The sequence below is a fragment of the Lontra canadensis genome, unplaced genomic scaffold, assembly GCF_010015895.1.
Source record: "Lontra canadensis isolate GAN:19392208 unplaced genomic scaffold, GSC_riverotter_1.0 scaffold3, whole genome shotgun sequence".
Lineage (NCBI taxonomy): Eukaryota > Metazoa > Chordata > Mammalia > Carnivora > Mustelidae > Lontra > Lontra canadensis.
In genome coordinates this window covers 43,185,891-43,198,244 of record NW_022630997.1, presented here as the reverse complement: position 1 = coordinate 43,198,244, position 12,354 = coordinate 43,185,891, and the positions used below count along the sequence as shown (strand labels likewise).

Below are 12,354 nucleotides of genomic sequence, written 5' to 3'. Positions count from 1 at the left end.
AGGAGCTACACTAGTTGCTAAGATAAATATAAATAAGACTGTCTATCCTTAAGAGAGTCACAGTAAATACGGAAAACAGATAAGTCAAATGGTAAAGAATATATAAAGACAGAGAATAGGGTCAAGAAAAGCCTCCTGGAAAGGCTGAGTCATAACCTGATTTCTCAAAAACCTAACGCTCTAGAAAAGAAAATCTACAGATATTCAGTATCATCTGGTATAATCTCCTAACCACACTGCTTTATTCAGTTCATTTAGTTAAACAGCATTCATAATCTCTTCTGAAAAACTTGACCTGAATGCTGCTCATGTGTAGTAGGCGGGTTACACCCTATTACATCCCTACAACTTTTACCACCTTAGGAACTGCACATTTCCAAGAGTGGTAAAGATACAATAATACAGTGATTTAAACATTACAGAGTTGGAGACATATAATGATGTATAGAAAGAAGACTTCTGCTTTCAACTACAATGGAGTAAATACACCTGACTTGCCTTCCCAGTGTAAGGAAAAATACAGAAAATTTAACAAAATATATAAAACATGTTCAGACACTAAACAACAGACAGCAACTCTCTGAAAAAAATTAGACCTATAACTGTCCTGAAGTTCCATTTGGTGACATTTTCCAGATCAGGAGCAGGATCCCAAGCAATATGGAGTGACCATGCTAAGTTGAGAAGAGAGAGATCACAGTTTGGAGGCTGAGGTGGCAGGAATGTGCGGGGAAGAGGACCACAGAGGAGGAAGTTACACAAAGACAAAGTTCCATGAACCTAATGGGGTCTCCCTTAAGTTAATAGAAGTAGTGCATTCTAAGGATTAAAATATTCAATGTTGGGCAAAGAACAATTACCAAAGAGCTATAGGCCAGAACTTTTCAGAACTTACAAGGAGGGAGTGTTCAACCTGTGATAAATCATTGAACACTCAAAGCATTTAATAAACACAACAGATGGGCCATGTCTTACTAGTAGGGCTAAAGTAGTCCTAGAGCAAAGAATACTCTATCTAAACCATTCTGACAAAAATAAAACAGCAACAAAAAACAACAACAAAAAAAAACCAACTTAAAAACAAGCTCTGGATGATCAGAGTCTTCAATAAATTAATGGCCTACCAATACAAAAATCAAGATACTTTTAAAGGAAAACAAAAAAATTCAGACACTCAAAAATGTTAACATACACAATGAAAAATATCTAATAAAGTAATTATCAGATGTCAGCAAGATGGCAGAATACTAAGTCCCAGGCTTTGACACCCCAGAAACACTGATTTAACAACAATGTACAGATCAAAATACCTTTATGAGATTCCCCACATCCAATGAAGAAGTTGCAGTACCCCAGGAGAAACACAGTGCCGAAACGGACACAAGGAAATGCGTATAAGGAGCAATTTCACTTTACCCTTGTCAGCCCCTCCCCCCAGGCAGGAACAGCTCAGCATCTCCTACAGGAAGGAATGAGAATGGAAGTGTGTTCAACATTCTATTGATTCAGAGGGCTGCTCAAGGGACTGGTTTCTGTTCACGTCACTTGGGAGTGCTGATGGAAGGTGGCATAGTTTGCATTCCTGAGGGTGGGTAAGAAAAAGAAAAGTGGGAGGTGGTTTGTGGAGCTGGCACAGCTTGGCACAATCAGGAAAAGATGTGAAACAAGCCTTCTCCCTCAGAAGGGAGGGAAGAAGTGGAAGGGGTGTCTGGTGTTCCAGTTTTTCAGAAGGCTGTCTGAAAGACTGGTATGTGCCTCACCTGACTTGGGGTGGGAATGGGGAGCTGGCATACTTTGCCTGCCTGGCAGGTGATGAGAAGAGACAGGAGGTGCCTTGCTGCTATGCACAGAGAACTTGCACTGCTGCAGAGAAACACCAGAGGGAACAAGAGATGAACAGCTCTTGGAAAAGAAATTGGCAAGCTCTGCAATTGAGAACTGCCCTCACAAACCCAGAGAAGCTGTATCCTCTCCCAAAAAAGCTTCAGAGGCACCAGAATCTGTAACTGGGCTGATTGCTGTATGAAGCCAGTCTATAAAGATTGGGATATGTGATTGATTCTTCAAAAATGTGAATCTTAACATAAAGTTGCAAGATACATGGAAGTAACAGAAATGTGGTCCAAAAAGAGGAACAAAATATATCTCCAGAAACTGACCCTAAAGAAATAGAAATATTTACTACTTGAAAAAGAACTCAAAATACCCATCATAAAGATGCTCTATAAACTCAAGAAAACACTGCATTAAAAAAACTACCATCAAGAGAGTTTTTTGTACTTTTTTTTTAAGATTTTATTTATTTAATTGACAGAGAGAGATCACAAGTAGGCAGAGAGGCAGGCAAGGGTGGGAGGAGGAGGGAATAGGCTCCCCGCTAAGCAGAGAGCCCGATGGGGGGGGCTCAATCCCAGGGCCCTGAGATCATGACCTGAGCCAAAGGCAGAGGCTTAACCCACTGAGCCACCCAGGAGCCCCAAGAGAGTTTTTTTAAAAAACCAAATTCTGGAGCCGATGAGTACCATTACAGACCTGAAAAATTCACTTGGGTGGCTTAAAAGCTGACTCAATGAAGCAGAAAGATAAACTCAAAGGTAAACTCAAAGATAAGTCATTTGATATTATCCAGTCAGAGAAACAAAACACAAAGGAAAAAGCCTTAAGGGACTTACGGAAAACCAATATATGCATGAAGAAGGAAGACAAGAAAGGGGTTAAAAAAAAGGAAGAAAAAGAAAAAAAAAAGTTTATTTAAAGAAAATATGGCAAAAAACTTGAAAATTTGAAAACTCAAATTTGGGGAAGTTAATGGATATCCAGAATGAAGAACAGACATCCAAGACGTCCAAGAAGACGAACCCAAAGAAATCCACGCTAAGACACATTATAAACAAATTGCCAAAGTCAAAGAGAATTTTTAAAGCAGGAGGAAAAAATTGATTCATCATGTTCAAGGGGAACCCGTAAAACTATAAGACCTTGTAGGCCATAAAGAAATAGGATGTAAGATGGAAGGCGCTGAAAGAAAAAATTACCAATCAAAGATACTATATTTGGTAAAACTATCCTTAGAAATGAAAGAGAAAGAATGTTCCCAGATAAACAATGCTGAGGAAGTTCACACCACTAAACCTGCATTACCAAAAAAACAAAACAAAACAAAAACACCCTAAAGGGAGTCCTTCAAGTTGAAATGAACTATGCTGCAACATGAAAGCATAGAGTATAAAGCTCACAGGTGAAGGCAAATATATAGACAAATACAGAATACTGTTGTCCTATAATGATGATGTGTAAATCTCTTTAAATTCTGTAACAGAAGTTCAAAGATCAAACATAAAAAAAAAACCTTAAGTATAAAAATATGCTAATGGATACACAGTATAAAAGATGTAACTTGTGACATCAGTACCATAAAGGGTGAAAAAGGAAGGAATAAAAGTACAGAATATCTGTATGTGACTGAAGTTAACTTGTTTTGTACTTTCTAAAAATAATATATTTTGGGGGCGCCTGGGTGGCTCAGTTGGTTAAGCATCTGCCTTGAGCTCAGGTCATGATCCTGAGGTCCTGGGATCGAGCCCCACATTGGGTTCCCTGCTCAGCGGGGAGTCTGCTTCTCCCCTGCTCTGTGCCCTTCCCCCCTGCTTGTGTTCATTCACTCTCAAGCTCTCTCTCTCTCTCAAATAAAATCTTAAAAAAAAACACCCCATGCATTTTGTTAATTTATCCTTACTTTTTTATACTGGCCATCAACTAGAATAGTCAGCAAATTAGTAAGGTCTTTTTCCACAAGATATCTGCAAACTTTGTGGACTCATTTCCACAATTATTATTATAATTCGTTTTTTTTCCCTTACCTGAAAGTATATTTTACACAAAAGCATATTTTTTTTAAAGATTTTATTTATTTATTTGACAGACAGAGATCACAAGTAGGCAGAGAGGCAGGCTGAGAGAGAGGAGGAAGCAGGCTCCCCGCTGAGCAGAGAGCCTGACGCAGGGCTCGATCCCATGACCCTGGGATCATGACCTAAGCTGAAGGCAGAGGCTTTAACCCACTGAGCCACCCAGGTGCCCCCACAAAAGCATATTTTCAAAGCAGTTTTTATTGAGACATAATTGATAACATTTTATAAGTTTAAGTATACAATGTGTTAATTTGATACACCTATGTGTATCAATCCAATTGCCACCATTGCATTAGCTAAAACCTCCATTACATCACATAATTATCACTTTTTTTGAGTGAGACCATTTAAAATCTATCTAGTCCCTTAGCAATTTTCAAGTATACAATACTGTATTAACTATAATCACAGTGCTGTGCCTTAGACTCCAGAACATATTTATATTCTGAGTGTAGTTTTACTCTGACCAACAACTCCCCAGTTACCCACCTTCAGTGGGCCAGCTAGGCTGAATGAAGGAAGGCAAAAGAAAAGGCAGCTGCGAGCAGTTCCATTCCCAGAGAAAGTTCTTATGGAACCCTGCCCTTCTGGCACAAGCCCTACAACTAGTAAATAAACTCTCATATATGGCCCAGGTGCTTTTGAAACTGCTTCCATTATGCTGGGTCTCAGAGTAAGACTGTTGATGGGCCTTTTTAAAAAAATTTTTTTTTTAATTTTTTGTTTGTTTGACAGACAGAGATCACAAGTAGGTGGAGAGGCAGGCAGAGAGAGAGAAGGAAGCAGGCTCCCTGCCGAGCAGAGAGCCCGATTTGGAGCTCGATCCCAGGACCCTGGGATCATGACCCGAGCCGACCCCTGATGGGCCTTTTAAGAGCAGAGCAGTTTTGGTTTCCCAAGGCCTTCCACCTCTCCTAGAGTTAAGCCCTGCTGATTTTCAAAGCCAGACAAAATGGGGACTTAGTCTTCCCAATGCAGGGGTGGTACAGAATGCCCAGTGCAGGACTTGAATCCCTTGCTCCTCAGGAAGGACCTCCATACCTGTTATATGCCTTCTGTTTGTGAATCACTACCAAGTCCTTTTCAAACTGCTGGGGTTTTTTGGTTTTTGCTTTTTTCTGGGTCTCAGGGCAAACGAGACTGCTCATGAGCCCTCTAAGAAGGGAATCTCAGTTTCCTATAGAATTCTGGGACCTCTGGATGTCAAACTCATTGGTTTTGCAAGTCAAATATTCTCAGGCTTATCTCTCCAGTACAGATCCCAGTTTCTAGGGTGCCTAATGTGAGGCACCAACCCCTCTCTCCTCTGGGAGAAGCACTGCCTGGTGAAATTCCCTCTCTATTGAATGTTGCCACTCTGGGGATGGGGTTTTTTGTAGGACTGTGTCTCTGCTTCTCCTACCCATCTTGGTGTGGTCCTTATATTCTTTGTTATGGGCGCCAATTCTTATAGTTTTCAGATCTTTTGCAAAGGGAAATTATCCACATGTAGCCATAGATTTAGTGTGTTTAAGAGACGGGTAAGTTCAGGATTTTCCTATGCTGCTATCTTTCCAGATCCTCCAATTAACGGTAGTTTCTAACATATTTTCCAAATGGTACTTTTTTTTTCTTTTTATCTTTTTTGTTTGTTTGTTTTAAGTAATCTCTACACTCAATGTGGGGCTCGCACTCACAACCCTGAGATCAAGGTGCATGCTCAGGACACCTGGGTGCTTCAGTTGGTTACATATATTGGAATTCTCAAATTCATACAATGAGAAAGCAGAATAACCACAGATGTAGGGCAAGGTGAAATGGGGAATTACTGTTAAATGGGTCCAGAGTTTCAGTTTGAGATGACGAAAAAATTCTAGATAAATCGTGGTGATGGTCACACAACACTGTGAATATAGATAATGAAATTAAAAATGGTTAAAATGGTAAATCTGATGCTACATATAGCTTACCACAATAAAAAAAAAATGCTAGACTATAATGAGGATACCATACTGAAAACAAAACAAAAATCAAAACTGAACACTGAACAGAATGGCACACATAAAGTGCTGGAAAGAAAAAAGTCAACCTAGAATTCTATATCCAATGAAAATATCCTTCATAAAGGAAGGCAAGGGGCGCCTGGGTGGCTCAGTGGGTTAAAGCCTCTGCCTTCAGCTCAGGTCATGATCCCAGAGTCCTGGGATTGAGCCCCACACCGGGCTCTCTGCTCAGTAGGGAGCCTGCCCCCGCCACCTGCCTCTGCCTACTTGTGATCTTTGTCTGTCAAATACATAAAATCTTTAAAAAAAAAAAAATCATACTTAATTTACATTAGCAGATTCAAGCAGTATATCTGGTCTTTACCTATACCTAATTATATATCCCAGAACATACTTGGGTTTGAAGGCAAACATTCCAAATTGTATTCTTTGTTATACACCTACATGATTCAAAACTGTATTTTTGTATTGTATCGTACTGTACTGTATTGTTATTAATTATTTTTTGTATAGGAACAGGAATTGGGAGATGAAAAAAAGGTTTTTTTCTTTACTTCTGTATTAGACTTTTTTTTAAAGATCATATTGTTCTTTGTAATTTAAATCAGCGAATTTTGAAGTTTTAAAACTTAAAGCTCATCAATTTAAAATTTTTTGAGATTTAAAATTATATCCTGCCCTCTTTCAAAAAGAACTCCAAATCTCACTTCTTAGGAAAACATTTTAATTTCTGCTCATTTCCCAATTTTTTAAGAGGATGGAAAAAAGATATAAAATTAAATGGCAAACTCTATGCCTGCATTCTAACAAGATAACTCACAATCATTTTAGAGAGTTTTTGCTATTGATCTTGAGCTCAGTATAAGCATGAAAATCGCAACAAGTTTTATTTATTCTTTATTTCAAAACTTGAGAATAATTATAAGTTCATCTCTTTGTAGCTTCTTACATGCCATAGCAAAGGCACAAAACTAACAATCTTTGAACACTAAAATCTCAGCACTTGGTATATTTATGATTTTAAAACATTCATGAAATTAGAATCTGTGGTAAAAGCATATGCTTTAGAAGAAGCATCGTATTGAGGACACACTGCCAATAGGTAGATTTTTCTGCTTTTGGATGCTTTGGAAGATAAGATTGTCTTCTTATTCTTTTTCTGGGATTAATATTACCCAAAAATACCATAAATTAATAAAAGTAAAATAACCTCAACTTGTTAATCAGCATTTAACCTGAACAGTATAAACAAAGTGACTCAGAGAAAGAAAAAACCTTCTTCTTTTTTTTTTTTTAAGATATTTTTTATTTATTTGACACAGAGAGAGAGAGAGAGAGGTCACAACTAGGCAGAGAGAGAGAGGAAGGGGAACTGGCTCCCTGCTGAGCAGAGCCCCCTCGATCCCAAGACCCTGGGATCATGACCTGAGCCAAAGGCAGAGGCTTTAACCCACTGAGCCACCCAGGTGCCCCAAGAAAAAATTTTCTTAAAGTAACTTCTTAAACATTCAAATCATCAAACAACCTCTCAAGGTACAGCTGCTGTCACCTTTGATGTTAGACTAAGCCAAAGACAATGCTATATGCACCTGCATGGGGTCCTCTAATTGCACTGCAGGAAAGCATCCCTGAAGAAATTACTAAGCATTTACTATTTATTACAGTGAAAGGACAAAAGGTGTATTTCCTATTCCTCCTTCCCTTGTTTTGCCTCCCTCTTTTCCTCCTTCTGTCTGTGTCCCATAGTCTAGATCTTTCTCTCCCTCTCTTCCTGTCCATTTTACCTGGAAATTTTTTAAAGCCATACACTTCTTTCTAAGATTCCAGTACCCACATCATCATCTCCAACTAGTATTAGTGTCTGTCTGTAGCTTCTTCCCACTCCAGTTTATTCCACTGTTGTTGCTATATTAATCTCTCTTCAAACCTGTGTGTGATCAGCCTCTTTCTTCAAAACCTTCAAAACTTAAAAATCGCAACTTCTTGGCATGGTATATAGGGATCTTTCATATCACAACTCCAACTTTTTTTTGGAAACTGTCTTTTCTGCTAGTACTCTATCTCCTTCACTTCCCATCTTCATATTATATCCAGTAATAACAGTTAACATTTACTGATAGCTTACTATGTACCAAGTACTTTCTCCATAAATGTTTTTTATTTACAAAGCTATGTGCCAGGCACTTTTTAAAGCATTTAATAAATAATAACTTGGGGCACCTGGCTTAGCTCAGTTGGTGGAGTATCCAACTCTTGTTCTCAGGATTGTGAAATGGAGCCCTACACTGGGTGAAAAGCCTACTTTAACATTAAATAAAATAAAACGCTATTTTAAAAAGCCCCTGGAGCACCTGGGTGGCTCAGTTGGTTAAGCATCTGCCTTCAGCTCAGGTCATGATCCCAGGCTCCTGGGATCAACCCATCATCGAGCTCCCTGATCAGTGGGAAGACTGCTTCTCCCCTCCTACCATTCCCCCTGCTTGTGCTCTCTCGCATTCTGTCAAATAAATAAAGTCTATAGGAAACAAAAAAGTAAATAAATAAATAACCCCAAATAATCACTCATTTACTCTTTATAACAACCCTTTGAGATAGGTGTTATCATCCCCATTTTACTATCTATTGACAGAAAGTAGATCAGTGGTTGCCTAGGGTTAGGAGGGATGGAGAAAGTGGGAAATAAGTGCTAAATGGCATGGAGTTTCTTTGTGGAGTGATGGAAATTTCTGGAATCAGATAGTGGTGATGGCTGCACAACTTTGTAAATATACTAAAAGCCAGTGAACTGTACATGCTAAATTGGTAAATTATGAAATTTATTTGTTTATTATATATCATTTATTTAAAAATTATTGAAATTATTAAATCGGTTTATTGTTGAAATAGTTCAGCAGAGGAGACAGGCAGACCTTGAAACAGAATACTTTCAATTTGTTGCTTTGACACAATAGCTGAATTCTTTGAAACATCCTATCTCATAGACAAATTATTATCAATGGCAAATGATTTGGGCAAGAAATTTTGGCACAAAGTTAAGCCAGAAAGCCATGCAATCCTTTGAAATAACAGAGACAACGAGAAAAACGAAAGCACATGCAGGAGACTAACTCTCCTAACTAACACTCTCCGACTAACACTAACCTCTTCCACAGGAGACCAGTACTTGCAGTGACTGCAGATGCTCCCAGGAAAGCCACTGTCATGAGTCGTCGCCTCATCTGGGTAGGCTGTGATCCCCCATGGTAACATCGAGAGCCGAGAGCCAGTTCTGCCAATGCAGAAAGGGAGTTAAGACGAAACATCCTGTGAATAAAAAGGAGAAATGTTACTCCTAACTAGTGGTAGCAACAGTGATGCTGAAATGATGAAGATGAAAGTATCAACGTCACCAATAATCACTACGGACTTACTCAATGGCAGATAGTAAACACTCTGCAATACCATATAGTATCCTATTTAATCCTCAGAACAGTTGTATGAGAAAAATATTACTTATAAACCTGATATATCAGTCAAAGTATAATTGGAAGACAAAAAAACCACATGATAATTTGAACAGGAAAAGTTTAACGTAAAGCAGTATTAATTTTAACAGGGGTAAAATACTAAGGGCTAAAGAGATAACATATATAGGGAGCAGCTACTATAGCAAGGGCTGATGCGGAACAACAGGAGAGGAATAAATCTGTGAAGGGGTCACTCTCAACAGGGCTGAGATACAGGTCTGTGGTGAGGACATGACCATGGATGTCTGAGAAATTTACCAGAGTGCCAGGCCAACAGAAGTCACTATAAAGTCATCTAGTAGGAGAACTCAGTATGCCATTGGAACTCAGGAAAGTATCCATGGGGAGATGTCAGAGTATGGAACTCACTGAAAAAACTGCGTTTGGGAGTACCGCCTTTAAAACTACCTAGGGATTGAGAGCCCCAAGGTGTCCCACATGACACAGGCCAATGTGTCTTAAAGTGCATACAAGAATCAGGAAGAAAAACTTCTTCCTTCTCTAGTCTCCCTTGAGCCCTTCTACTGACAAACCTTAACAAAAGGTGGCAAGAGAGAAATTTCCAGTATTACAGAAAGGACAATGAAATGGATTTAGAATTACAAAGCAACAGATTTATAAGTGGCACAACCATTGTAAACATGTGGAAACTGAGATACAGTGACTTGCTCTAGAGTATGCAGCTAGGCAGCAGATCCAGAAGCTAAAATAAATGGACTAACACCAGAACCCAGGTTTTTAACTAGGATACTTTGCTGTCCCCACCACCTTGTAATGCTGATACAATTTTGTTAAAATAATTTAATTTTTTTTGGGTTTTGTTTTGTTTTTAAAGATTTTATTCATTTATTTGGGAGAGAGAGAAAATGAGAGAGAGAGAGAGAGTATGAGAGGAGAGAAGTCAGTGGGAGAAGCAGACTCCTTGCCCAGCGGGGAGCCCGATGTGGGACTCGATCCCAGATCCCAGGACTCCAGGATCACGACCCAACCTGAAGGCAGTCACTCAACCAACTGAGCCACCCAGGTGCCCAGAGTAATTTAAGTTTTAATGAAATTTGTTTCATTCCGCAGGGCCTTGGAAGGCCTTCTACCCACTAAATTCTTTAGTTTCATACTTCTAATTTCACCTGTTCCTCTCACTGTACCCAGGTTTTTAACTAGGACACTTTGCTGCCCCCCTAACCTTGTAATGCTGATATGCTTTTTGTTAAAGTAATTTAACTTTTAATTAATTTTTTTTTCATTCCCAGGTTCTTGGAAGGCCTCCCACCCACTAAATTCTTTAGTTTCATACTTGTAACTTCACCTGTACCTCTCACTGTTTAACTCAGAAATACCTGTATTAGGTCACATTATTGTTCAAAAAACATTCACTCTCCCATTCCCTATCCCAAAGGCAAGTATTATTTTGCACACTCTTCATTTTGGATATGTATTTTGCCATTGACCTTCCTTTGACCAACAAAATGTGGGCCAGTTCCACAAAGCACTTTTAAGAAGTATTGCTATTAGCCTTCTTGTGCTCCTGCACTCTATGAAGAGAAGATCATGCCCCAGATGGACTTGATCCTTCAAGCTGGGTTCTCTAAGGAACAGATCTCAGCCTGGAGCCTGGCACTGTGAAGACCAGCTGAGCCAGCAGAGCGCAACCGACCTACAGAATGCTAGTGAGAAATAAAGGTTTCTGACTGTAAACCACAAAAATTGGGCGTTGTTTACTGCCACAGCAAAAGCTAACTAATTTAGCATATAAGAGAAGTACTGGGAAGTTCTCATTCAACAAAAATCTTTTAAGTTCATACTATTTATTAGACTTAAAAGGTCAAAAAGAATTTCACAATCTAATTAGGGAAGATATATATGAAACATTTTTTAGCAATAATCGCGCCTCGGATAAACCTCATTGGCTATGATACTGCCACTGCGCAAAGCTACATTTTTTAAATGATATGTTTTTAAGCTGGTATCTTGAAGAAGTATTGAAAGGATACCTTTAAACGGGTATAGATATTAGAATTAAAACATTTTTTTAAACAGCAGCGTAAGACTAGGTTAGTCAGCAAAGGCTTTTGTTTAGTTCTGAGACTCAGAATGGTAAACAATTTTGATCAAGTCACAGAAATTTCATGGACACCAAAAAAACGACAGGATCATTTCTGGCCTTTATACAGAGAATTGATAGAAAATGATATTCTTCCTCTAGACAGTATCTTGAGGACAGAGTAAAGTCTTCATTCTTTTATTCTACCAGGCAGACTAAAAGAGAAAGGGGCATTTCATCCTGGTTATAGGACTTTTTTTTGTTTTCAGATTTATTTATTTGATTGAGAGCGAGATCACAAGCAGGGGGGGGAGGGTAGAGGGAAAAGCAGGTTTCCCGCTGAGCAAGGAGCTGATGTGGGACTCAATCCCAGGACCCTGGGATCATGACCTGACCCAAAGGCTTAACCAACTAAACCACCCAGGCAACCTGGTTATATAACTTTTTTACAATGACAATTCATTCAAATCACTTGAAGTATTCATTCTCTTCCCCACTGACTGTCCCAAAGCACAGTTCACTGCTTCCTAATTTAAATTATCTTGCACCTTATATATATCTTCCTATGGCAATTAATATATATGTAAGTTTGTTTTCCCCACTTGGCTCTCAACCTCCTTTAAGGCCAAAATTATTTTTTTTCCTCATCATAAACATACAGTCTGGTACAGGGCCTGTTACATTATAGGTGTTTAAAATATCTGACTATGTAAAGTACTTTCACATGAAGGTAAAGGTACAAATCACACAGGTACTGGATCCTAACATTTAAGTATACTTCTAAGCCCCAATACACTAAGAAAAGTATGTCCTTTACCATTTGGGTTCAAATCAAGTTAGATTATTTAGCTGTTTCTTAAGATCACGGAACCAGTAATGAGCTTTTCTCTGGGACCCACCCCTATAATCTCCTA

At 38.8% G+C, this 12,354-nt stretch overlaps 1 protein-coding gene and 1 pseudogene across 4 annotated transcripts in view; both read right to left on the bottom strand.

Annotated features, from left to right (window-relative positions):
* Positions 1-12,354, bottom strand: part of MICU1 (mitochondrial calcium uptake 1) — a 235,625-nt gene that overhangs the window by 173,007 nt on the left and 50,264 nt on the right. For all 4 annotated transcript variants that reach the window (XM_032840752.1, XM_032840762.1, XM_032840772.1 and 1 more), the window contains exon 2: positions 9,035-9,196. In XM_032840752.1, coding sequence (XP_032696643.1) covers positions 9,035-9,195 — 161 coding nt within the window. In that variant the 5' untranslated portion in view covers position 9,196. The remainder of the gene's footprint in view (positions 1-9,034; positions 9,197-12,354) is intronic.
* Positions 11,207-11,332, bottom strand: LOC116858565 (annotated as a pseudogene).